Source organism: Danio aesculapii, chromosome 10 (genome assembly GCF_903798145.1).
Source record: "Danio aesculapii chromosome 10, fDanAes4.1, whole genome shotgun sequence".
Lineage (NCBI taxonomy): Eukaryota > Metazoa > Chordata > Actinopteri > Cypriniformes > Danionidae > Danio > Danio aesculapii.
Window position 1 is genome coordinate 20714938 of NC_079444.1, and position 27872 is coordinate 20742809.

Consider the following 27872-nt stretch of genomic DNA (forward strand, 5'->3'; position numbering starts at 1 on the left):
TTTCTAAAAATAAAAGCAAGCTATATAAAAATAAATGTAAACTATAAAAATATCACATATCAGAAGATAAACAAGCAAAAAGAAGAATAAGGACCCAAAATGCCTTCCTTGTTTCAAAGATGCAGATGCAAGTAAGAGCATACGATATTTTCATAAACATACAAATCTCAGTTTGGCAGTCAAATCAACAGAATTTCTAATATTTGTCATCGGATGCAAGAATCTAGCACAGATATCAATGGAAGCTGGTTTCTGTGATGGAATTCAAAATAAAATAGGTAATTGTGACTTTAAGCTCAAAATTCTGACTTCCTTCCAACTTTGGGTTAACTTTGCTTAACTTCTCAATTGAAATTTGAGTTGCAAGACAAAAACTTAGAATTACAAAAAACAAAGAACAATATGAGACGTAAACTTCAGATGAAAAAGTCTAAATTATGAAGTGAAAACCTCAGAAAATGTAAGAAATGCTAGAGTTAAAGTTGCAAATCTGAATTTTAAACCCATGAAATTTGATTTCAATTTGAAGAAATTACATTTATTAGCGAATAGAAAACAAAATTGAAATTCTGAATTGTGAGAAACTCTGGATTTTGAGGTCACAATTGAGTAAATTGTTAGAATTACAAGATATAATCTCAGAAATATGATGAATTGAGAAAAGGCTAATAAATGTACAACCCTGAAAACAATAGAAATTTGAGTTCCTTCCAATTTTGGGTTAACTTCACTTTACTTTCCTCAGAATTGTGAGATATAAATTCAGAAGTATCTTTGTTTTCATTGCAATTTTGAGGGTTTTTCTGGAGCAAAAAAAAAAATAATAATTAAAAAAAAAAAAAAAAAGCAAAAAATTTTAAATTCTGAGAATACCAATGAAATAGCGAATATAAAACAAAAATTCTGAAATTCTGAATGAGGGGGAGTGGTGTAACAAAATGTCAGAATTATGAGATATAATCTCAGCAATATGATGAATTGTGAAAAGGTTAATAAACTTACAAACTTGAAAACAACTGAAATTTGAGTTCCTTTCAACTTTGGGTTAACTTTACTCTCTGACTTTACTAAAGTCTGATCAGCATAACAACCTCAAAGTAATCCAATAAATCTGCTAAATTAAACTCAGAATTGTGAGAAATAAATTCAGAACTAACTTTGTTTTTGCTCCAGAAAAGAAAAAGTCAAAATTGCAATGAAAAAAAGCAAATAATTGAAATAATTATAAGAATACCAAAGAAATAGCGAATATAAAACAAAATTGAAATTCTGAATTGTGAAAAACTCTGGATTAAGGGAAAGGAAGGTCACAATTGAGAAAAATGTCAGAATTACGAGATATATTCTCAGCAATATGATGATGATGAATTGGAAAAAGGCTAATAAACTTACAACCCTGAAAACAATTGAAATTTGAGTCAACTTCACTTTACGCTTCTCAAATTGAATGAGAACTGACAACGGCAGATCTGCATAACCTCAGGATTTCAAGTAATCCGATAAATTAGCAAAATGTGGAATTGTGAGATATAAATTCAGAAGTAACTTTGTTGTTCATTCAATTTTTTTTGCTCCAGAAAAAACCCTCAAAATTGCAAATAATTCGGAAAACACAAATGAAACTGATTATAAAAGTTTTTCCTAATACTGATATTCAATTTTGGATTATGAGGGGGAGCAGAGTAACAATACGTCAGAATTATGAGATATAATCTCAGCAATAGGATGAATAGTGAAAAGCTTTCGATCATGAAAACAATTGAAATTTGAGTTGCAAGACAAAAACTTAAAATTACACAGAACAAAAAAACAATATGAGATGTAAACTTCAGATGAAGAAGTCAGAATTATGAAGTGAAAACCTCAGAAATGTAAGAAATAATCATAAATGCTAGAGTTAAAGATGCAAATCTGAATTTCAACCTGTGAATTCAGATTTTTTATTTGAAGTCATTAGGTTTACTCTTATTTTTCACAATCAACATTTTTCTCTGATTTGTTGGAGGAAAAAACGGTAACACTATTTTGATGGTCCCATTGCACATTTTGTTAAAGATGCATTGCCATTTACTTGTCATTTGAGTATTAGTAGACTGTCTGCTTAATATGCTGATACTGCTCCTTCAACAGACTATAAGAAACTTTGGAAGTACATGTCAATTTACACCAACCCCCAACCTAATAGTCTACTTATAATCTATTGAGATTTAGTTGGCATGTAGATGCAATGTAACTTAAATTCAACAAAATGCGTTAAAGGGACCATCAAAATAAAGTGATTTAAAAATAAATAAATAAAAAAGCTAGAATTGTGAAATCTCCAAGTGGTACTCACTGTAGAGCCACATGGGCAGAGCTGAGCTTGAGCTCCAGCTCCTCCTTGCTGCCCTTTTTGTACAACTGATGTCACTGTGGGTTGGGGTTAGGGGCGGGATAGGCGTACAAATTAAAACAGCTTATAGGAGGAGGAGGAGCTGGAGCTCAAACTCCTCCTCATTGGAGATGAGCTCCAGCCAAGTGGCTCTGCAGCGAGCACCCAAACCACAATAACCGTCTGTGGCAGAAAGATGCTTCCACTGATATCCTCCAATAACCCTCCATTTCGAGACAAAAAAAAACTAAGAATAAATAGAGAAATGAACAAAGGCAGAATGGGCATTATGATTCAAGTAAAATGAAACTTGCAGCGCTTTCCCTCCTTTCCATAAAGTGACAAACATACTGGTGGTGGCGTCTCACATATAATACTTGTACTGTGGCCTATAAAAAAAAGTTCATGTTGAAATGACTAACTATTACGTAAACGAAGCCCATGTGCCGAAGCCGTCGAGATCGAGTCTTCATCCGCACAGCTACCAGTAACAAGAGAGTAACAGTTCCACTTTACAGCACAGGCAAAGCTATTGAGTAGATTCACATCAAGTACAAATCACACAGAGGATTATGCTACACTCTGCTGTCAGTTGTACAGCCTCTTCCACGTTAGTTCGCTTTTTAGCAAAGTCATCACAACTGAACAGAATCCGAAAACGATACCCAACAAAAATCTTTGAAATGAGTCTCGACTGTACAGCGATATACTAGGCGTGAAACCAAAAACCGAATAGTCTGATATTTACACTCGGGAAAATGAAAACAAAATCACATTAAAGATTGTACTCACAGTCTTACAACTTGCGCTGCTTGTAAAAATGATATGGGTTCCTCGTGTGTGTGTGTGTGTGTGTGTGTGTGTGTGTGTGATATTACGCACTGGCACCTGGTCAATACTCACAATGGTAAATATCTGTTTAAGACACATGGCAGTGTTGGAGTATATGTGGTTTAACACTACACCGTCAAACGTTACCGCTAGTACACGTCAGAACTGATCTTCTCGGCGGCTGATGGTTATTTTCTAACACTTTTAACTCTAATTACGCTGTGTCTTTACTCGATGGACCGGAAGATGACGGCAATACAGTACCGGCCAAGCAATAATGTCATTTCTCTGACAAAAAGGGCACATATACAACAATACGATTAGTGATATCAAATTGACTAATACAGATGAATAATACTGTACATTGTGAATGGATGTAAACATCGACATAAATATATTAATGATTATATATCTTACAAATCACAAACTCACTGGAATGGGGCGGCAGTTGAACAAACCTCGTATGTCTTTTGAATCGATCTTTTTTTTTGTTGTTTTATTTTGATGTTACACGACAGGCTCGTATTCGGACATGTAGTGAAATCCTACCGGCGAGGGGCGAACGGTTGCGCCCGACACATATTACAACAGTCTTTGCTATTTACATGAGGTACATAAATAAAGTTCTTGGTTTAAAGTGTTTATAGAGTGTTTTTTTAAGTACCATATATATGGAAACTGACCTTGCCGCTGAAGGCGTCTTTTAACCGAGGCGTTTTGTTTGTGTTTTTTTGCCGAAACAAAGCACGTCAGAAAATTAGCTGTGAAATTTTGCTTAGAAAACCAGAAATGAGTCGCTTACGATGTTACATAAGCCCGTATGAAATTGACGTGAGGCCGTAAATTGTGATATATTCGAAAAAATTCACACCAGATTTGGAATGAATCAAACCTGTTTATCAAATCCACTTGGGTTAATTGAAGTGGACCAGAGAGCTGCATGTGTCGACTACTTTGAACTTTCGTGTAGCTTGATGTGGTTTTCTGATGCTTTGGCCAAATCACTCCCCGTCTCCTGTTTCCTCCTCCTCCTCTTCCTCTTCCTCATTGGCGTTGCCGTCGAGTGGCTCCTTCTTTACAGTGACCTGGCTGCGGTTCGACTGGGGTCCTAAGGGTCTCTTGGGGTCGTGGTTGGAGCAGCAGGGCAGCTTGTCGAGCGCAGACACTACCAGCTGTCCTCTCTCATGCTCTCGGCAGAAGGAAGCGGGACAGAAGTGGCAAAAAGAGGTGGCGGTGCGCTGGCACACACTGCACTGATGCCAGGGGCATTCCCATCGTCCTGAAAGAGAAAGAGAGACGCAAAAAACAGATCGATCACAACATGAAACAAGCTTAAGAAAACTTCTAGTACTCTTAATTTTTGCAATTCCTTCTCTATTCTGTAGTTTGTTTTTTCTCAACATCTTCTTTTGACTGTTTTGGATTATTAATGGACTGTAATGGCAGGTTTCCACTGAGTGGTACGGTTCGCTTTTATGGCCGTTTCCACTGTGAAGTACCTAAAAGCAAACCATACCGTATTATTTTTTGGGTACCCTTTCGGAAGGGTACCTAGCACAACAAAAGGGTACCAAAAGGCGGAGCAAGACGCGCAGCTGAACGCTAATGGTTTACAGAGATACGTCACTAGCTCGTGGACAAGCAGGAGAATGAAAACAAAGAAAGCAACTTTTTAAATACACAGCTGAGATATTGCACCATAATAATATATACATATATCAATGAGCAATTGTCAACCCGTGCTTAAACAAACCTTGTTGTCGTCTTCATGAACAGCCACAACACAAAGAAGATATATATATATATATATATATATACATATACACACACACACATAATGATTGTTTTAGCAACCTAAAAAATGAACAAACTGCCATGTTTAACTATTATCATCACCTTTTGGACTATTATGAACTCAGAATGACGGAATAACTTTCTAACATGGTTACATGTGCTGGTGAAGATTAAAGATAAAGATGAGAGGTTTGCACTGACTGTGAGCTATATGTTGAATGTTGTTTTTGAACGCAAATAAGGACTAAATGTATGTTGTGTGTAGTTTTTCTGTAATTGGTAACATATCGGAGACGGTAAGGGTCTGTATGTGTTCATATATGTTGCATTTAGGTATTTATTTGATGTAATTGCAGACGTTACAGTAGGTTATTTCACACTGCCATTGATCTGCAGTTATAATCAAATCATGTTCATAGAAAGTTTAGTAATGAACGTTTATATACGGGTATTGTGTGTATAAAGCCTCTGTTTTGTGAGAAGTGCTTCTCATATGATATGTGAACGACCCGTACAGCTTTTCTTTGAAATTTCCTTGAGCGATAATGACATTGCCTGACCATTAGCTCACTTTTAGCAGTGGGAACGCAAGACTAGTAAAGGTGATCTGTACCAACCCTTGCTGTACCGTACTGTACCACTCAGTGGAAACGGGCCACATTTCCGGGTTCTCAGTAGCGGAAGGTGTCATGGTTTGGTAAATTTAGAGCGCAGTGAATCTCAGAGTACAACAAATCATTTTTTTACAATCCAATTTGCTGAAATAATAAAAGAAAAACTCCATGATGGTGTTATCAAGACTTTCAGAAAAAAATTAAAAAAAAATTGTGTGAAACTGATGATGGAAGCCAGAGGAGAGAATAACGTCAAATTTACTCTAAACCCCATAGATGCTGCATTAGAAACACCTCGCGTAAGCAGTAATTCATTTTTTTGCAATTTGACACAAAGATGATATAATACATTCATAAATGCTTATAAATGTTCATATGCTTTTTAAAAAAGAAAATCTAAATATTAAAACTTTCAAGGATTTAAGATTATGGAGACCGTTAAACAGGTCAAAACATTCTTATGAAAAGGGCCCGTAGTAACAGGGCTATGATGTAAATAAAAATGTAGAAAAATGCAGATCAAAATGCGCCAGGTTCTTATAAAAGGGCTCGTTGGATTTGTGTTGATGTTGACAGACTCACACCAATTTCTAAAGAAAGATAAATGAAATGTCATGTGGTGTGACCATTAAATAAATGTAATAATTTCCCTACAACTTGAATTAATGAGAGAGAAAATCGTAATCGTTGTTTTAGATTTTCTACTTCTTTAACTATACTTTAAAATCCACAGTTTGATTATTATTATATTCACAAATTATTATGATTTAAGTTTTTGGATTTGCACTACATGATATTTTGTCATAAGCACATAATACTATCTGACATTTTAAGTAGGTTTAATACACAGTCATGTAGGTTTTCTCTCTGATATATATATTTTTACATCTTGATTGTACAACATGACTGTGCTGTGCACTGCAGTTTCCACATAAACTTTTGCCCTGTAAGTCTTCTCAGTTAGAGCCAGTCATTTCTGCACTACACTTCGACTTAAGGGCTATTGCAAATTATTCAACATTTAAGTACAAGTTAAAGAAATTGCTAAAAGCAAATCAAGTTTGTAATCGTGTGTAAATCTTTTCTCCAGCTTTTTAAGAAATTCGTATTATATGTTTTGTCTTGTATCTAACTTTACTGTTTCTGTATGTGTAATAATGTGTTCTTTGTTATTTAAGGTTGCATTTTTTACAATGTGGCAGGAGGAAACAGATGAAAGTTAGCCCTAGTGACTAACTCTGGCTTATTAACAGTTTTACTGTTGATTAATGAGCATTATACCTGTTAAATAAAATTAATTTCAAAATTCCGAAGAGTAAATGTAAATATTTTTGATAATAGATTCTGCTTGCATGCATCCATCCTTTCTTTTTGGACTCCAATACCTCACTTCTGTCCAAGTAAATAAGGCTCTCCTACATAAGCTGATAATAATAATAATAAAAATAATAATAACAACAACAACAACAACAACATTTAAATGAATTTTAAGACTTATTGTGACATCCTAAAAGTAAACATTATTTCTGTAGAAATCTCAATTCCTATCAAGCACCATGAAATGAATCAATAAAATCAGCTAGAAAAAAAAGCTACATGGAGTAATGGACAGCCCTTACCATATGGAGGTTTGCTCAGGTTGAGGCAGAGGAGATGGTAAGCCTTCGGACAGTCCTTTTTATCACACATGACCAGCTCTCCTCCTTCACCACAGCAGTAGCAGTAATACTCATGGGTCTGCTTGCTCTCAGTCTTCAGCTTGCGCTTCTTGGGCTTCAGTTTAGCATTGCGCACCTTCTCCTCCCTCTCCATAACCACTGCACTCTACAGGAAGTCAAACAAGGTTTAAGACAGGATTCAAGATCAGCTGACAGATGCTCCAGTGTCCGTGTATCGGTCTTTGCACAGTGATGACCTTCAGAGCCTAATCACAGTTATATCTGTGGAGCATGAATTTAAAGCAACAGTCACCAAAATGGCATAATTTGGTTCAAAGCCTAAAAGGGGCTATTTTTTTGGAGTTTTAAAACATTGGGGGATTTTGAGCTGAAACTGATTTTGAGTCTCAAACTGCAGGCCCACGGGCCATTTACAGCCCGCCCTCCTCCTCCCTCCAGCCCGCAATTGATATAAAAAAATATAACAAGATTCAGCCCGCTATCATTGTTGTGCAGCTGCATCTAGCCACTTGTGGTTTTAACCCACCTAGCTGACATTTATGGTACTGCATTCAGATTAGTTTTACTGTCATTTTCTCTGAGTGTATTCAAGTTTCTCTGAGAGTTTCTCTGAGAGTTTCTCTGAGATATTCAAGGGTTGGTTGATTATCAGTTTTATACCGCTTGTTTGTTGTACAAACACTTCTTCGTGGCTTACATGTAATGCTGGTGGTGTAAGAAATATAATTTTGATTTTGAAATGATCTCATTTTAATAGATTTTCCTCATATGCATATTAAGATTTGCATAAAAACTAGGTACTTTTGTAAAATTGTACTGCTAGTTGAATTGAACTTGTTAATGTAAATGTGAATATGTACATACATTTCCCCTCTTTGTTGTAGTTTTACAAAAAAGGAAAGATATTGAGAAAAACAATTGCCAGTAAAGTCACTTAAGTTACCCAAACTGCTTTCTGCTGTTATAACGCTATTGCACAATACAATTGTTTGGGGCAGTATAATAATTATCATGCCTATTATTTGTTATATTCTCATAGCAATTTAAACTACTCTTCAATATGTACAACAACAAAACAAAAAGCTAGAGTTTTGACTGCATACACTCTGTGGAAGAATGACTCATGTCTGTTGTCTTAAGATGCATCAATTACGTGAGGTTTCCACTTTTTCTTGTGCTTGAATGTTAAAAGGGCCCTCCTATGAATTGTCAGTCACTGAAATGGCCCCCCGCCAACTTGAGTTTGAGACTCCTGCTCTAGGTACATCAGAGACTTATATGATGTCTTGTAAAAAGGGGCATAATAGGTCCCCTTTAAACCTTTGATGAATTTCTGGAATAATGATTATTTTAATGTTTAGGCAGTATGTGTAAGGATCGGCAGAGTATGGTGTTTATAAAGTATACAGCGCCATCTACAGGTAGAAACTAACCTCAGAATCAACTCAAAGAGAATTGCAATGCATTCAGTAAATCTCGGAATCCACACAGATTGCGTCGATTTATTGTCTCAGTTCTTAAGTTTACATTGAGAATGCATTCAATATGATGTGCTTTCAGTAAACCCCATCTACACCCGTTTTTGATCGATGAAATAAAATTGATCCAGGAAAACAAAAAAACTAAATCGAAGACAAATAGAAGCTAGCGTTAAATAAAGCCTGGCCTATTAGCATGCCCTCTGAAAGTCCAAGAAATGTCAATGGCTGCAACTGGAATTCTTAGGAAAGCAGTTCATCTGTTCCTGTCTAATTTGATTAGGCTTTACCTTGGGCTTGACTCCAAGAAAACCACTGCAGTTCTCGGAGCCACAGTGGCAGGATGTCCTCCCATTACCCAGACAGTCCAGGTTGTAATTAAAGGTCAGTTCTGTGTCTGAGGAAAACATAATTGCATCAATTAGCTTCTAAACAAACACAAAACTCTTCTCCAAAGAAACACGAGAGGTTCTTACCAGCAGGGATATCACACAAAGTGAAGAGTCCAATACGCACGTCTCCATTCACCGTCCACTTTTGAGTCTCGCAGTTTGGACTGCAGCTGTGGTTCATAAAGCGTGACAAATTCCCTTTGGGGTCCAGCATCGATCACACGGTCCTGAAAAAGCACAGGAGGGTCTGCTTTAATATGGCTATGGTGATGTAATAATGTGACATACAGAAAGTGAGCATGAATACTGCGGTACCTTCGTCAGGGTAAGCATGTAGAAGTTGGTCACATGGTTCTCATTAGCAGTTCTTATTCGTTGTTTGCACTCCTCCGAATCGATTAGTTCACCAACGTACTCCATGACAAAATCACCCTAAAAATGATGTAACAATGACCCAAGATCAGAGAAACAGTTTATAATGCAAAACAATCAGAGGTTTTCCTGGATGCAGAATTATAAGGGAGGATTATGATGTCAAGAAAATCAAGCAGGAAGTTGATAGCAACAGATGTTGAGTGATGCTCAAGCACCTGCCATTTTGGCATTTCACTTAATAAATTACATTGTTTTTAATTTTAATTCAAAGGGGACCTATTTTGCAAAAAAAAAAAATCACGTTCATAAAGAGTTTAAACTCAGCAGTGTGGCAACAGTGTGTAAATATAGCCAGTCTCTCATGGTAACAGTCAATCAATTCTATATATTATAATCACACTTCATAAAAACATCAGATGGGGAAAGCTCTTCCCATTACTGACAATCCCATTAAAATAGACAGACCTGAGTGAGAAGCAGTCATCCACCAATAGGGCCGTTTCAAAGAGTTTAAAAACATGTTTGTTGGGTATTTTGAGCTGAAACTGATATAATTAAGGGATCTCAGAGAGTTATTTTGCATCTTGTAAAAAGGGGAATAAAAGTTCCCCTTTAAATATGACCCATGATATTAGATTTTAATTAATGCATAAGGCATGTGCATTGAAGTTCTTGATTCAGGTAGAGCTCTGTAATTTATGTTCAGGAAACTTAATTAATGTCTCATCTTTTGCATTGAGATTGATGTTAGAATCTGAGACTTGTCTATAAAATTATTTGTTTTATATAGTTTTTTAATCAGACTAAAGTTTTAATTTGACTTGATAAATTATTAGAAGACAGAAATTCAAAATCTGTTTTCAGCTTATTGAAGGCATGATGGAACTGTAGCATCTCCACCTTATTTTGGTTGCAGAAAGCATAATGCACACATTGAAGAAACAAAATTCTAATCCATTTTATTTGTTTTATTTCAATGAAAGATTGTAATTTAAGTGAACAATAAAAAAAGTATCAAACTTAAGACAGTTGTATGTATTTATCATTATATGGTATAAATAGGGATGGATATCGTTAAGGTTTTTACGGTTTTACTATTATTGATACCATATATCAGTTCGGTACTTTAACGATTCTCTTATCGTTACGTTTTGTTGTGTTTTATTTTTAGGAAAAATAAAACAAACACAATTGAACACAACATCACATTATTTTATTATTAAGTTTTTAAAAGTAAAAAAAAACTAACCCAATAATTGTAAACCAATAAATAAATTGTTTCCTGTAAAAAATGTAGAGAAAAATCAACCATGTTTGCCTTTTTCTAGCAGAAGTCGGGAATCTTTTGTGGTTTATTGTGCTCCCTGCAGTTGAAAATACCCCTCTTTGAGTTGCAAAATGCAGTTTAAATGAGATAATGTTTATGATTTTTTTTCATTAACGCATAACATAATGAGCTTAACGGTTGTTTTTGAGAGTTAACTGTGTTTTCAATACAGTTTTGGAGCATCTTGCACTGTTAAAAATAGATTTTTTTAAAAATAATTTCTTAATAAACTATGCTTATTAAAATGCTTTTAATGTTCAAGATTTATTTAGGCTACTGCACAAAAAAATACCGTTTCATTTGCAACCGAATGTGTGTGTTTTATTTACCTATTTATATTATACTAATTTAGGTGATTGACTGCTGGCATAACCATGGGAGTATGTAATGTTACCGTTAGTAGCTAGGCAGTCAACAACTTTTCATTTGTCTTTCTGCAGTTAAAGAACTTTTGAAAGATACTTTCACTTTGGTCAAGCAAGACTGCTTGCGTTTCGCTTATACAAGAAAACAACTTTTGTTTTTGCATTGTCGCTGTCCACTCGGAAATACATCCCGTTTGGTTCACTCCGCAAGCTTACGAGCTGGCATGCGTGCATGCATTGCAAGCTGTGTGTGTGCGCTTAGCAAGAGCCTCCAATGACTGCGTATGCACAGCCCGAGAACTGTGAAGGCTTTTATACTTGAACAGGAAACACAAGAATTTCTCATGTGAGATTGCCAACTGTGCTGACGAATATCAAATATCGTAAATTAGAAAAGGTTGGTCAGTGAAATAATGCTGCTGTAAGTAATGTTTATTCAGCAATAATTCTCCAGTACTGATAGCAGAAACCGTTAATGTCAGAGTTTATCGATACTTCGGTCTTTTATAATGTAGCACCGATACCGATAAAGTATGATAAAGTATCGAGTTTCGGTACCCATCCCTAGGTATAACCTATATTTACAAAATATGTGCTATTACTCTTATTACGATTATTATGTTTTATTTTTATTTCAGTGTTTATACTTTGGTTAAGGTTACATCTACTAATATTAATTTATTTCAGTTCCCATCAAACAAAAATGTTTTTAACAATTTTAATTTTAACAGCAGAGCTACAAATAAGACTACCAATTGCCAAGGTTTTGTTAAAGAACAAATGAAAGTCAGATGGTCTATTAAACTTTCTGCAGCGCTCACCTTCTTGAGATCCTGCTTGGTCTTCAGGCCCCATCCTCGGCCAGTGGTCTTGATGACCTCAGTGTCGGGGTAGAGGCGTTTGGAGAAGCATTGGTTGTGGCAGCGGTCACCAGCGGGACAGACCTGGGGGTGACACTCATACTGCAGCATGCGGTTCAGGCACTGTGAGTCCTGGCTGCACGGACGCTCGTCTGTAGGTTTGCAGTTGCAGCGTGGGATTTCAGAGAGGTCAGCAACGTGCAACTGCACCTTCCCCAAATGGCTTGTTGGACTGAGGTCACAAACATGAAGAGTTTTAATCATTTTGGGCTTTTGTATTGATACAGAAGATAAATGAAAAGTAGGTCCATGTTATGGTACCATGTGACAACAAATGTGGCAGCCAATTCATGATTCAGCTTACACCAAGCTTTTTTCATATAGTTATAAATTTATCAAAAAAATATCAGTTATTACTACAATATTATATTGTTACTACAATGTAATAACTATGGCAACAACAAGGTTATGCAAATATCAGCAATGCAACTGATTAATGTTTGCATGGAGTATCGAAACCTCATTATTTACCTTTATAAGTTTGTATGGTGGTGGTCTGCGAGAGTTGCGCTCTTGTTCCAGGGCCTCCTTGGTTTCTCGCTGTGCTTTTAATTCCTGGAACCTTTTTGCTGCTTCTTCAAGTGCTTTACACACATACAAAAATACATTTAGAAGAAATTTTGCTTGACCTTCATCATTGGAATCATTGCCTTAACAAACAAAACTCCACAGCATACACTGGTACCTTTTTTAAATGTCTTATTGATGCTGACTTGTCCCTCTGCAAAGTTCTTATCGCTCTCAACGTAGGGGAAAACTCTGCCTTGGTTTATCCAGTAATAGTCATGGGATCCAAAGAAAAAGACTGGAAAGTCACCAATGTCGTGCTTCAGGCTTTGGATGTTGGAGGGAACCAGGCGAGGGTTGCAGATCTCAGCAGGCCACCATCTACACATGGTGGAATATCTATTACTTTAATCACTGGTGGGGCAGCAACTTAGTCATCAAGGAAAACCAAGCAATTTGTGAGTGGGTCTAAATATTTGCTTAGTCAAATGCAATACAGAATTTAGAAAGGGAATTCTGGCTATAAATATCAAACATCATCAGCAAACTAATTTAAGTAATGTTTTCTGAATACAGTTGATTTACTTCAAGGTTAATTATGAACCTAATTTATATGAACTAAAATATGAATTTTAGAAAAACAGAAATAAAAGAAAAAATATAGAGAATCACTAAATTAAAGATATGACCCTTTCAGTGTTTAAAGCCATAATCATGTAATCTATAAAAGTAATTGTAATGCAATTATAAGCGTTTAAAAAATAGTTTTTTACATTATTAATGTAATTTTTGACAAGTAATAATTTTATATAATACTGATTATGTTGTCCAGATTACAAGTAATCAGTTACCACCCAGTGCTGCTTTTGAAATTACTACCTGTGATTTTTCGGTCCAATTAACAATGATATTTGACAATGTACAAGACAGACAGATGAGATATTCAATAGAAATGAGTTCATTTGACATTTTTTGGGGACATTTAAAGGAATAGTTCATCCAAAACTGAATGCATTGACTTTCATCTTTCATTCAAACACAGTTGGAGTAGTTTTAAATTTGTTGGTTATGTCATGCGCCTATACATTAAATGAGAGACCAGCCAAGAATTTTTTCGACAAAAACACATTGTTCTGCTTTATAAGACTTGTTTTGACCCCTGCGCTAGCCTTACATGAATATATGGGCTATTTGGAAGATAAAAAGGGCCACTACCTAACACCCATTATATAGCATGGAAAAGACAAATTAAATTGAAAATTAACTCCTACTGTGTTCATCTTAAAGAAGCAATCATATACACTGAGGATGGCTTGTGCATGTATAAGCTATGGGGTAATTTTCATTTGGGGAGAATTATTCCTTTAAGGGCTTTTCACACTGCTCACGAATACCTTCAATTAATTTTAAAGTCTGAAAAAGTGAAACTGAAAGAGAGAAATCTAAATTTACAATACTTATTTTGCTAGCTTATGTTGTTATTATTCATTTGTAACCCTTGCAAGCTAATCCACAGAAAGAAACAGTTTTGTTTTGGTAACTCAATAAAATTCTGACCATTTGCTTTAGTGTTTGGATTGGTGGTCCTTCTGTTGACGTCAACCTGAGGACTTCCATAGCAACTGCATATTAATAACACTCTTATACTCTTATATAAAGAAAGCCCCACCCCCTAATCAATATTCCATTTTAGTAGAAAGTACATCAACATACTAAAATAAAGTTCACGGCTTACACGAAGTAAAGCACAAGCAGTATGAAACTAAGAAAAACCCAGGATTTTTAACATGCAGATTAAATGACACAGTTAACAACTTCAAGTGTGACAAAGCCCTTCAGACACATAAGACTTGGCGTGAACATGCTTTTAGTTTAGGTAAACGCATCTGAGGAGACTTCCAACGGTATAACAGACGTACCTGTAGTTGCCCAGCTTCACCAGACTATCTGCTTATAGTGGGGCTTCTTGCCCGATTTGCATTCGCCACACAGCCACGTCCCCTCTGGCATCTCTATTTCAAGCACTCAGGGTGGAACGAGGCGGGACAGGCCTCGCAACACAACAGTCTTCCTCCTTTTTGACAAGCACACACACGCACATAAACACACAATCGAATACACAAACCCACAGAATCACCACATGCCAAAATAAGGCGAAATTCAAAAAACCTCATTTGTGAGCATGTCAGAATCAGACAGTTGTGTGTCGTTTTAGATTAACATGCGCCTCTGAAATATGTCTAGATTATAAAAGCTCAATTCGACATGCTCAAAGACATGGTTTGTTGACTGACACCTTTTATGCATCATGTTAATGTGCTTGTTTCGCGCAGTGTGATTTAATAAGCAGCCAATAGTGAATGATCAAAAGGGGGGCATTATGGGAAACATGCAGTGATGCAAACTGACTGATCGTCCGCATTAACTCACTTGCAGTACACTAGCAGACACGAGCAAGTATTTTGGATGGTGTTACTTGTAATCTTTGGTCTGATTGACTGAAGGCAAATAGAACACTGATGGGCAATACAAGAAAGAGCGCATCGAGTGTCTACTTTCAAGACGCTTCGGTTCCGGAAGTATTTTCTGATTCATTTTCTCAGCATGAATTAAACAACAGTAATAATAATAATAATAATAATAATAATAATAATAATAATAATAATAATAATAATAAATACAAGTCTAGTCCTAAAACAAACCAACTGGCTCCAATGATAGACAAATCTCTCTAGATCTAATTTATGAATAAGCCATCACACTTACACGGGCATAATATAAAAAGCAACTAAGGCTGAAATAACTACTACATATTTTAAGTTTAGACAAAAATATGTTTAAATATATACAAGTATTTAAGTAATACAGCAAAAGATTGTCTAATTGGAAATCTTACTGAGAGTGCCCAAAAAGCCAGTGCTTCTTTTTGGTTCCATTACGTGCAGGCATTCAATCAAAATAAGAGGATGGGGATGCTGGATGGCATGATCAAAGCAGTGTTTTTTTGTTGACAGTGGTCTGTGATAAATATTAGATTGTAAACATACAAGTTATGCAATAAAAAGCACAAAGGAAGGCTAAGAAAAGAACAACACTGCAGACAAAGTTGGAAGGCAAACATAAGCCTTTCTATGTCTTATGTCATGTAACATTTTAAAATACTGTGCTGATATTTTATAGTAGGGCTGGGGGATTTGGCCTAAAATCAAAATCTCGATTAATTGAACAATAACTCGATTACGATTAATGAACAATTATTTTATTTATTTATTTTACTTTTTTGAGTTTACTGACATGTTTTGTACAGTAAATATGCTCACATATTACAAGCGAGAGATTTTTGAATAAGGGTGCATTACTTGGTTTTAAAATAAGTGAGAAAAAAATAATAATAATAATACGCACACCATCTATCTCTGATAATTTATTGAACATCAATATTAAACAAATGAAATTAAAACACACATTGCCTAAAACCAACTATTATTTTCCTATTAAATGAAAATAAATAACTTTTGGAATCAAAATAATTTTCAATTTTTCTCATATTAAAAGCAAGCAGTATCTCTTCTAAATAAAATAACTCTTGCATATCCTGTAAATAAAATTTTAAGCAGTGCATTTCTTGCATCTTCTTTAAACAAATATTTAATGTATATAATAATTTTAATGTGATGGAAAATGTGTCGCCTCAAAGCATCTCAGCGCAGCTTCATCATCAGTTGTAGTGCAAAGGCAGGCTCAAAAATGGGTCTATCGTTTTACTTGACCAAGAAATAAGATGTGGCTGGCAGAAGTATAATCACCCTTAAACAGAGTGGTCATGTGACTCAACACCACAGTAGGGACAGTAATTGGAGAGGGAAAAAAAACAATTTTGACCTGGAAAAAATTTGATCGATTAATAGGTTCTGAATGACGATTTCGATTAATCGCCCAGCCCTATTTGATATCGAATGCATTCAACAAATCAACACACAGGTAGTTCCTATTGTATAGGTAGATCCTATTCCGAAGGAGCTAATTTAGTTTGCCCAAAAGACGCTGCTCAAACTACAATTTTTTCCCATTTCTTGTGGTGTGATTGCATCAAAAAATAGGTACTTGCCAAACTGTTCTGTCCTCTGGTGCAGTGACCCCTATGGACTGTTTTAACTCTTCTCAGCAGATGTCAGCTGCTAGTTCTGCCTTCTCCAATGACATATCGCAGGCATCAAAACAGCATAATCTCTCTCTCTCTGTATATATTGTATAGTCTGAACCTGGCATTAGCAATGATTTACTGACCCCAGTGTTGTTCCAAACAATTGTAGTTAAAAGCAAAAGGATCAAGCTAAAAAAAAGTAATAATAATGCAAAAAAAGAAAAGAAATTCCTCTCATGCGACACACTTGATGTATATTCCAGGTATTCTGGGGCATATACAGTAGTGTTCCGTGTAAAACAAACTGAAATTAAGTGCATTACAAATTTATTTTTGGTCTTTTGTTAGCTTTTTTACATTTTTAATAGCAAGCTAAATTTTTGCACACGGTTGTTTAAAAAAATGTAAGCGGGACATAACAATAATTTTTAAAATTACAGCTTTTTTCGTGCTCTGAAAAACAAAGAAAGGGCAAACACCAGGGTGAGTGAATGTTAACTCAGTTTTATATTTTGGGTGAATTATGCCCCTTTACAGAAGCATCAGCACTCATTTTGGGAGAAAAAATCTATTTCTTCACAGACAAAATGAACAGGATGTTTTACTTCCGGGACCCCTTGCTGTTGACTATCAGAACGGCCATCCACAAATATTATTATGTTTAGAGGGTGGTGGGGTATAACTCAAGCAAACAGAGAACGGGACAAAGTCATTTAGAAACAAGCCAAGCAATTAAAGCTAAGCGATTTTCGGACTAGAATAACAAGTTTACAAGACAAATTTTAAGGAATAGAGCAATTTATAAGCCCAGGACTTGAGTGTTCGGCAAGCACAATATATTAAACTAATTTAAAATCTCTCATCTGATTTGAATCTAAACAGCTCTAGAAATTGTTTACATGTATGTTTGTGCTGCGTGTTATTTTAAGCCCACTATATGCATTAGAAGTAGCGCGACGGTGTAAAATAAGCAAAAAATGAGCCCCAAAAACAAAGAAATAATAAAAGGTAGGTAGCATAATAAGAACAGCTGTGAAAGCATACAGATGGCAAACTACATAAACCAAGAAAACAATGATTTCTACCTTTCCCAATATTCTTTTTGGTAGCTGACGAAGAAGAAGGAATCATAGGTAATTTCATCAACTCAGCACGATTTGACTCAGTCAGAAGGTAGTGCGACTTAAAGGTATATGAACCTTAATATGGTGTCAGTATGGTCGTGCACTAAAAGCCCTACACGAGACAAACAGGAAAGGTCATGAGTAATGAAACTACCCTGATTCCAGAAAACACACACATCAGGAAAAAAACGACACGTGATTAAATAAGTAGTCCTGAAAAGAGAACACAAAAAACGAGAGGCTTAAGAGGAGTAACTGTGGTGTTGGAGAGGGAGCTCAGAGATAAAATGAAATTATTTTCTGCTTTTAAATTTGGCCAATCATCAATTTTAAAAGTTCATTGAAAAATCTAGATTGCTTTATTCACCATAATGTTGCTCCAAATATAACTTTCAGTGAATGAAAACATTTTATATTTTGTCCAATAAATAAATCGGAAATATAGCGACCAACAGGGGTGCAAGATCCTTTTCTAATAAATAATTAACGATGGAATTAACTTTTGAAAATTGCACTTTGATCATCAATAAGTGTGGTGTTTTTATTAGGACTGGATATTGACAAATTTCACTGATTCAATTTCTATTTATAAGCTTGTGATTAGATTTTATATAAATTCATTCATGTACTTAATTTGATTATTTCCAGGAGTATTAATATTGGAGCACACAGTATCTGAAAAAAAAAAAAAAAAAAATCACATTTATTGCTAGAATCTCAAGTCATGGTTTATTTTCTATATTAAAAGTGACTGAAGTTTTAAAAAAAAGTGTCAAAGTGTCAAAGTGTCAACTTTGTATTGTAAACATGTTGCATGCATGTTTATGCGTGTTGTGAGAAGTGGTAAATCTGAATTTGAATGTGTGAGTGTCTTAATCACACGTGACAAGTTTCAAGCCCACTGTGCTATTCTATTCTGCGTTTCTCAAACACATATTTGAACTGCAGCGATTCGAAGGATTAATAAACATATGCATATCACCATCACTTATAATTTATGTTGCGTGGGTGTTGAGATCCCGATCTTTTAATGATTAACCGTGCAGCTCTTAAGTAGTGACAGAAACACCTTTAAAAAGCAAAGGAAACCCACCACATCCCGAATAATCTACCACAACTTCTTCTGTCATCATATATTTACAGGAAAGCCTAAATGTTTTCATACATGTAATTTGAAACAAGAAGCGAGAGGGCGGTCTCTCTGTCAATAGTTACAAACTTAGATTAATCTACAAGTAAAATAAAATTATCTTAATCCACAGGCAACCATGATCCGTTACACCCCTAGCTAATATTAGCTAAATTTTAGCTCATTAACATTTGTAAAAGTATGTTCATGTTTAAACTATATTTGCTAATTATTTTATTTTCAAGACTATGACCTGTTGCTTTCAATATATCATGTAAATTGTATTCATACTGAAAGCATATAACACTGAATAAAGAATCGCAGGTGATTATTGCCATAGTTTATGCTGTTGTTCCAGTTACAGAAATAGACACTTAAAGCTTAACCATGATGGCAAGGACTAGGGCTGCAGGATATTGAAAAAAATCTAACCACTGCGATATAAATACAATTTCACCAGATGACTTAATATCTCTATTTGGAAATATTTTTTATATTAGCTCAACCAGGGATGATTCTGCAGTGGGAACGCATCTCCAATAAATCTAATAAACAATCTATGAAACGTTGGCTCTCCCCGACACATTTTCGTTACAGTCCTGTGCTATTTGCAGTGCATTTCTCTATTTGCATGTGTTGTGTAAGTATTTTCATGAATAACAATCTATTAATACAATCAAGAAAAAGATGGTATTGAAATAAAGTGTTTTATCGTTTGCCGAGTCTAACAGTATTCAAGTACAGTAACTGATTGATAAAAAATAAAAGTAATTCAATAAAATGATACAATTTCTTATACCTGAATGCTTTTAAAATCATTATACAATCACAGGCATCAAAAACATGCAAATGATAAATTATACAACAAACTTAACATTGCATTTATCCTGCAATGTGACTATTGTGAATTATCATATTGCGATATCGATGCTGAAACAGCTCTTGTAAAGACAAAAACTCTTTTTATGAGTAAAAAAAACAAACAAAAAAAACACCCATTACTGCGAATCGCAGCGATGCTTTGCATAATGTTAGCACACAGTGCTGAACTATTCAACAATAGCATTATTTGCTGACAATTTCCATTGATTGTTTCAGTCCTAGTGCATAAAGTCATAAAAACTACTTTCATGATAACTTTCGGGTGCTTTTGTATTCTTATCTAAGTTTGAAAACTTCAGCCCTGCTTCAGAAAAAAAAAAAGTCAACAACCAGAGGATTTTTAAAATGGTCCCATTTTGCATTTTAGATCTGAAATAAAGCGATATCTGTTTGGAACAACACAAGGGTGAGTAAATGACAAATTTTACTCCTTTAAATGACAAAATAGTGATAAAGGACAAGTGAAGCTGCTCCCAAGCCAACAACACACACTATCCAACAACAAAGACGGTTAAAGAAATGACCAAAGTCAGTTAATCATTACCAATTAGTTCCAAGAGAAATTAGAGTGTTAAAGATCTTGTCTACTAAAGTGGGAAAGTTTCTGATCATTTCTAAAGATACAACAAATACTGACTTATTGCTTACAATCTAAATGAAACATTGGCATTAGCAAACCATGTGCACCTATCAAAAATGTATTGCAACTAATTTGATTAAATCTTATTGTGACTTGCAACATGCAAGTCTTAAAACTTAAATATTAAAGTTAAGGATTTCACATGTCAGGTTTAACAAACAATTTCTGGGGGAAAAAAATGCATCTTAAAGAATGAAACATTAAATCATAGATGCACAATCTTATTGGTATCAGCCCAAATTATTAACTGAAAGTAGGGCTGTTTGATTATTTATTTGCATAGCAATGCACATATTAAGTTCTGATATCATATATTAAAAAAATTGCATGTAATGGCTCATTTTACTTAAAAGATTTAGTTTTATGTTAAATCCATCTCTACACTACCTGGCAAAAGTCTTGACATCGATCCCAGTTGTAAGAGCAACAAATAATAACTTGACTTCTAGTTGATCATTTGAAAAAGTGGCAGAAAGCAGATTTTTCCCATGAATCATCTGTTAAACTGCATCCCAAATACTGCAGAAGAGCTATTGGAACCTGCATTGACCACAGATTGTGTCAGAAATCAGTCAAGTTTGGTGAGGAAAAATCATGGTTTGGGGTTACATTCAGTATGGAGTCCTGCGAGAGATCTGCAGAGTGGATGGCAGCCTAAGGTATCAAGATTTTTGTGCTGGCCATTATATTATAAACCACAGTAGAGGGCAAATTCTTCAGCAGGATAGCGCTCCTAATACTTCAGCCACCACATCAAAAATCCTGAAAGCAAAGGTCAAAGTGCTTCAGGATTGGCCAGCCCAGCCACCAGACATGAACATTATTGAGCATGTCTGTGGTAAGATGGAGGAGGCATTGAAGATGAATCCAAAAGAATCTTGATGAACTCTGGGAGTCCATCAGTTATTTGAGTCATTGCAGATGTATGGATGCAGTCCTCCAAGCTCATGGGAGTCATACAAAATATTAATTTTTTCCACTGCACCATGACTTTATATTATAAACTGTACATTATTTTAGTTAAGTGACAAGACTTTTGTCTAAGCAAAGACAGACCTTACTGTCCTAGATAAACCATTAAAAATCAAGGCATGATCATAATTTATTTAGGTAAAATAAGCGTAATCTAGAGGTATTTGCCTTTCACATAAGCCAATTTGGATACTAAAACAACTAGAAGTTATTATTTGTTGTTCCTAAAACTTGTATAGGTGACAAGACTTTTGTCAGGTAGTGTATATTGATGCATCCTTATTGAATATAAAATGATAGCTCTAAGCTACATGATTAAGTACAAATAACTGTTCAATACATTCTCACTAGGATGTCTCTTAAATTATTAAATGACTCTTTTTGTTTTCCATTTTAAAAAGTTCAAATGGCATAAATTGTAATTCAATCTCAGACCTTCCCCAGAAGAATTAAAACAGACAATTAAAAATGTTACAAATTAGTAAGAAACAAACATGATCTGATGGATCACGAACACACAGTACATCTAAAAGTAAAGGATTAGATGACAAGAAAGAAGGTCAGAGGGTCACATTAATAGGCATCCTGCTCAAAAAGAGGAAGGAGCATTGCAAAAGACGACACCAGAGAACATCGAAGTACTGACGTGGTGTGAAGACTAACTGCGCACACGTTTTGAAAACAACTTTTTTTAAATATAATTTTAAGTGTGAGGGATAAACAACATAAATCGAACCATCTCTGTAATTATGAAGTGTGTCAGGTCAAACGTACCTCGAGCGCAGATGAAACACCAGCCTACGTTTACAGGAGAAGAAAAGTGTCCGTTCTTTCTGGAACTGGAGTGGTTGCTACATATGATGATATGCGGTGTAATCAAAACACTGCCAGCCGCCACACAGCCATCTCCTGTGTGATAGGCCACTGGACAGCGGATACATCGCATCATACGTCCTAAAGAAATAAAGATCATTAGACATTATGCAGTCCCCATACAATAACATATACAATATACATATACAAACAAATACAATAACATCAAGAGGCTGTGAGTTACTTTTGTATGAGAAAAATTTGATCACTTAAATGTAGTGACAGATTGCTGTACTGACACTTCAGTTCAAACAGCAGCAGTGTGCGAGAGAATGTGATCATTATAACAAAACATGAATGAATATTAAATAGTATTTAAACAAAGAAAAAAAAAGTGCTGTTCACATGGCAAGTTATGACAATTTATTGCTTATTTTACAACTGAAACAAATTTTCGGAATTTTTTAAAGGCCTGTTTACACATGATCTCTTCATGGCAATTTACCTGTAATTCTCCAGAAAAGGTCTGTATCTGTAAAAGGGACTATGGTTACTTAGCATTTTATTTATGTTAATAAGTGTAAACAGCCTGTTAATAGGGACATTACCTAACAGATCAGTTGCATTTAAACACACACAAACACACAAAGTGTTTTTGCCTGATTTTAAAAATCGGCACATATGGCATGGGCATGAGCTGTTGGGAATTTCAGACACATTCCGATTTACATTTTGCAAAGAATCAAAAGCATAATAGGTCACCTAAAGTAATGAGTAATAAGGTTCCCCATATAGTTTGCAGGATTAGAAGAGATAGATTTTTATTTGTTTAAAGACAAAGGCATAATATTTGTTAGTCAATCACTATTTAATAATAGGTTTTTTTAATAGTTTTTTCCCCATGCTGATCAAAAAAAAATAATAATAAGAGGAAAAAATTACTAACTTCCAAATTATGCAACATACAAGCACATTTTTACTAGGGCTGGGAGACTAACTGCATCTAAAAGAAATGTTTTTTTTTGACATTGTGTGTGCTGTGTATATTTAATATGCATTTATAAATACACACATACATGCAAATATATTTGAAAAAATGTTTAAGTAGATATAGTACATATGTATATGATACACATTACTATATTTAAATTAAAATATTTGTGACAAAAAGGTTTTGTAGTTTATGTATGCATTACATATCCATATATAAAATACACACATATACAGTGCTCAGCATATCGAAGTAGACCCCTTACAAATCTCTCTTTTAAATTCATATTTTTAATAGGAAGCTATACAGTATTATATTTGTGCATATACATTAGATTAATCAGTACTGAAGCCAAATCTGGACCTTGTCTGACAAAATAAAATAACTTACGATAACAGTCCAAAAACTACTACAACCAAATGTATATGTTATAGAAAATATTAATAACAAGTTTTCAAAAAAAAGAGAGAAAAAATAAACGAAAAATTTAGCTGAAATGTCGAAGGTTGTCATTTTTTTGCAATATTTTGCCTGTAAACATTTTATGATTATAATAAATATATCTGTTTAATAAATCTGTTTTGTTTAAATTCAGCAAAATGCATTGCCTATATTCACTGAGAAATGGAGAAAAATATTCATTTTTAAAATGGGGTGTACTCAATTTTGCTGAGCACTGTATTATTCTCAGAACAAACTTTTATTTTGGATGCAATTAATCTTTGCCCAGCACTAATTTGTTCACATTTTTACAGTCTAATTTTTTTTAAATATTTATTATATCTGGGGTGTACCTTTGCCAGCTTTTGAAGGTCTCTGTCGAGACAGCAAGTGGCACAGCTGTGCTGAGGGCAGCGGAGGCCTTTGGTGTCAGAGGCGGAGCCGGTGTACTTCCGGACACAGGTTTCATGGTAATAACGGCCACAACCGTTCACTGAGCACCGCTTCATATCACCCTCTGTGACCTTGCAGGAGAAACAAGGATGGGAACCTGAAGAAAAAAAACAGTAACAAGCAGATTAAGATTACATTAAATTCTCAGTACTCACGTTAAGAAATATAGAGCAATGAGCTGTTCATTGTAAAAGCTTAATTTTCATGTAAACAACAGTTTCATTATAGCTTTTTGAAAATCTGATCCCAAATCAGATGTACTGTTCACCTGTCTTGCACTCCTGACACACTGTTTCACTCTCTTTTCCGCTGTTGGATCCCATACACTCTGGATGAAACAGCCCGTTACAGTCTCCCTCACAGCTCACCAAAGAATCCCCGAACGTCTCACACACCTGAGAGATTGAACAGAAAAAACAAAACATGACATTTAATTACATCTAAAAAAAGTTTGATGATTGTGTTACATTTCTGTGGATCCTGCAATTTATTAATACCACCAAATAACAATATGAACTCAACTTTCAAATTAAACAAAGACATTTTAGATTCAATATAAACACTAAAAATTAACCATTTACCACAGTAGGTGGTATCAGACATAAAGGAAAGGGGATCCACAAAAACATTAATCGCCAAAACTTAAATATTTCTAAAACTTTAACATTACAGAAGTTGTATTTTAAAATACAATAATATAGAAACGGTTACATTAAATTGTAATATTTCACTACCGTTTTTACTATTTTTATATGCTTCCATTTTTATACTATACATCATTTTCTATTCAAGATTAAATAAACTCATTTTCTAGAGCTCACATGGCAAACTGTGTCCTTTTTGGAGGCGCTTCCTCCTTGACGGGACAGGCTGGAGTCCACAGACTGCGCATCAGATCCGTCTGCATCCACTGTAGCAGGACTGTCTGAGCGTTTCCCAAATCCCGTCTACCAAAAAAATAAAATAAAAAATACAAAAACATTTACAGATAGAGCCCATTTCTCATTTGGCTACAAAACATGCTAGACATTCAAATGAACCAATCAGACATAACTTTGTGCTTTCTGACCTGTGGGTCATTGAGGCCTCTGGAGTCGGAGTCTGAAGTGTCTCTGTAGAGAGAGCCATCTCCACATCAGTAGATGCTCTGCTGCGTTTCTTTAGTGGTTTACATGAGTCTGAGATCTCACTGGCTCCTACAGGATTTGGAGTAGTATTAGTAGATGCACTGAACTATAGATTAATTTAGTCATAACTCAAGATGTCATATATATATATATATATATATATATATATATATATATATATATATATATAATATATATATATTATATATATTTTATTTTTTTTTTTTTTTTTTTTAAATAAAATTCATTTTGCAGTGAGTCGAGCACCTTTTTGTGACCCGGTTTTGAAATCCATTTGAGGTGCCGTTTCAGCCTGTGAACAAAGAAAAGATGTAAAGATGTTAAGGTGTTGATATCCTATTTAACAGCATTACTTGCCATGAAAACTTCCAACAAGATTCACAGTCTGGATCTCTAGGTTATCAAATTTAATATTCAAGTAAACCACTCAAACAGAAAAATTACAGAGTTCATAGCAATCAAATCAAAACACTTTAATAAAAAAATAAATAAATAAAAAACAATTATTCACTTTCTGCTGGTTTTTCAGCAACAAACCCCTGTGTTTTTTTTTTTTTACAAACCACAAGTGATCCTTTCAAAGTGCAAACAGCAGCTTATTTAATCATGCCTGACCAGTTGCATGTTAGCACTAGTTGATACATGCAAAACACTGAACTTTTGTCCCAAAGTGATGTTTGATTTTTATTAAAATGTTCTCACTATTAGTGGAGTATAACACATATTATTCATCTCAAATTAACACGTTCACATTTTGCTTCAAATACATACAGTGAATCAGATACTTAAACCACATTTGCAGTGAATGCAAATAAAATCTATTCTTACTGAATTTGAAGAGAACCACATGTCAACATGTTCTAAAAATATAAATCCACAAGGAGCAGAAAGCTTAAGAGGTTTGAACTACAACTGCCACACACTAGAACCTGGAAAAATCATCCAAGCTGAGCATAATGAAAGTTTTCCTGTGCAGCATTATAAAGAATGTTATGTCAACATTAATTTATTAGAGCAAAATTCCTAATTGAAACTAAATTTCTTAACGGGATAGTCAACCCCAAAAATGTACTCACCCTCAAGTTATTCCAAACTTTTATGAGTTTCTTCATTCTCTTGTACACAAAAGCAGATATTTTGAAGAAAGCTGAAAACAGTAACCATTGACATTCGAAATAGGAAAAACCAAATACTATAAAAAGTCAATGGTTAGAGGTTAAGCTTTATTCAAAACATTTTCTTTTGCGTTCGACAGGCTGTTCACAAAGAATCTGTTTTTCCTCTTCAAAACGCTACTTATCTATTGTTTTTCAACGTAAACATGCTTTGACAGATGTGTTTGACCGTTACACTAACATCTTATGTCTTTTCACGCATAGCACACACGAGCGCCACGTTTTTTAGACATCGTGCCAAGTTAAAAGCTCATCAACTTTCACAAGCAGCGCAGCTTATCACGGTCAGGTCCAAAAGCAGTAGACCAATCAGAAGAGCTCAGGGGCGGGGCAACCAATGCGAGCTTAGGTTTATAGTAGAAAGTTGGCATGAAAACAGTTTTATTTACCATCACATCATGGTGGATGAGGCACTCATTGTGGCTTTTCCAGAATATCTTTAGTTATAGGAAGTATCTTCAAATGCTTATGATAACATATTGTTTTCCTATTTCTAACAGGTTGTTATTACATCACGTTGATAATATCGCATCACGTGGACCTCATGCACTGCACTGTACTTTTTTTAAACTCGTTCCTGAGCGCCACATCAAGCGTTTTTAGAAGCAGACCCATTTGGTGTGAATGAGCCCTGACAAATTTTCAGTTTTGAAGTATCTACTGATTCATCGGTGTCTCCAGATTGAATATTTTCTTCTGGTGCTCTACCTGTTCTTTCTTCACTTTCTTTTTTGGCACTGGTTCCACGCTCTTCTCTGACTCAGAGCGGCTTCGAACTGAACGTCGCTGCTGCTTTCTCTCTGTTTTGACACAAACACAAAGGAAGTTTCCTTGATCAGACTTTCATCGTAAAACTACATCTGTACATCTCTACTTCCGCTCTGCTTGCACTAATCCAGTGCATACCTGTGGACTGCTCTGCTGAAGTGTGTTCCTGGTCACTCCATCCTGATGGAGACGCAGCTCGCTCCTCTTCACTCGAACACGTCTCTGCTTCTGCTTTATTACTGGAGGCCTTTGTGAGACAGAACCACATTTGTAAGAAGGTGTAGTTTCTTAAACAACATGCATAAGAAACCTAATGTAACTATGTATTAGCTAGCTGCAGCTTAGCAATTAACTTTTAAGTAGAAGGCTATAATGCAAGTACGCAGTGAGCATTTGCCAACTAATTGCATAAGACAGGAATTTAAAGCCTTTTTTGGTGAAGTTAACTGTAGCTAACTGACAAATTTTCATGTGGGATTGCTATTATCAAGTTAGCATACTGGAAAATTATTCTAAATATATAAACCCTAAATGACTCT

General features: G+C 35.0%; 1 protein-coding gene across 1 annotated transcript; it reads right to left on the reverse strand.

Annotated features, from left to right (window-relative positions):
- Positions 1-830: 830 nt before the first annotated feature.
- Positions 831-27601, reverse strand: LOC130236747 (histone-lysine N-methyltransferase NSD3-like). The gene is given in 24 exon segments (XM_056467503.1): positions 831-4481; positions 7230-7434; positions 9058-9164; positions 9244-9364; positions 9366-9386; positions 9475-9591; positions 12048-12302; positions 12304-12318; positions 12618-12730; positions 12832-13034; positions 14573-14591; positions 14594-14668; positions 14671-14727; positions 17883-17997; positions 17999-18033; positions 22319-22500; positions 24144-24339; positions 24511-24637; positions 25064-25189; positions 25312-25367; positions 25370-25438; positions 25637-25682; positions 27274-27365; positions 27472-27601. Coding segments are annotated over 24 exon segments (2760 nt in total). The 3' UTR covers positions 831-4203.
- Positions 27602-27872: the final 271 nt, after the last annotated feature.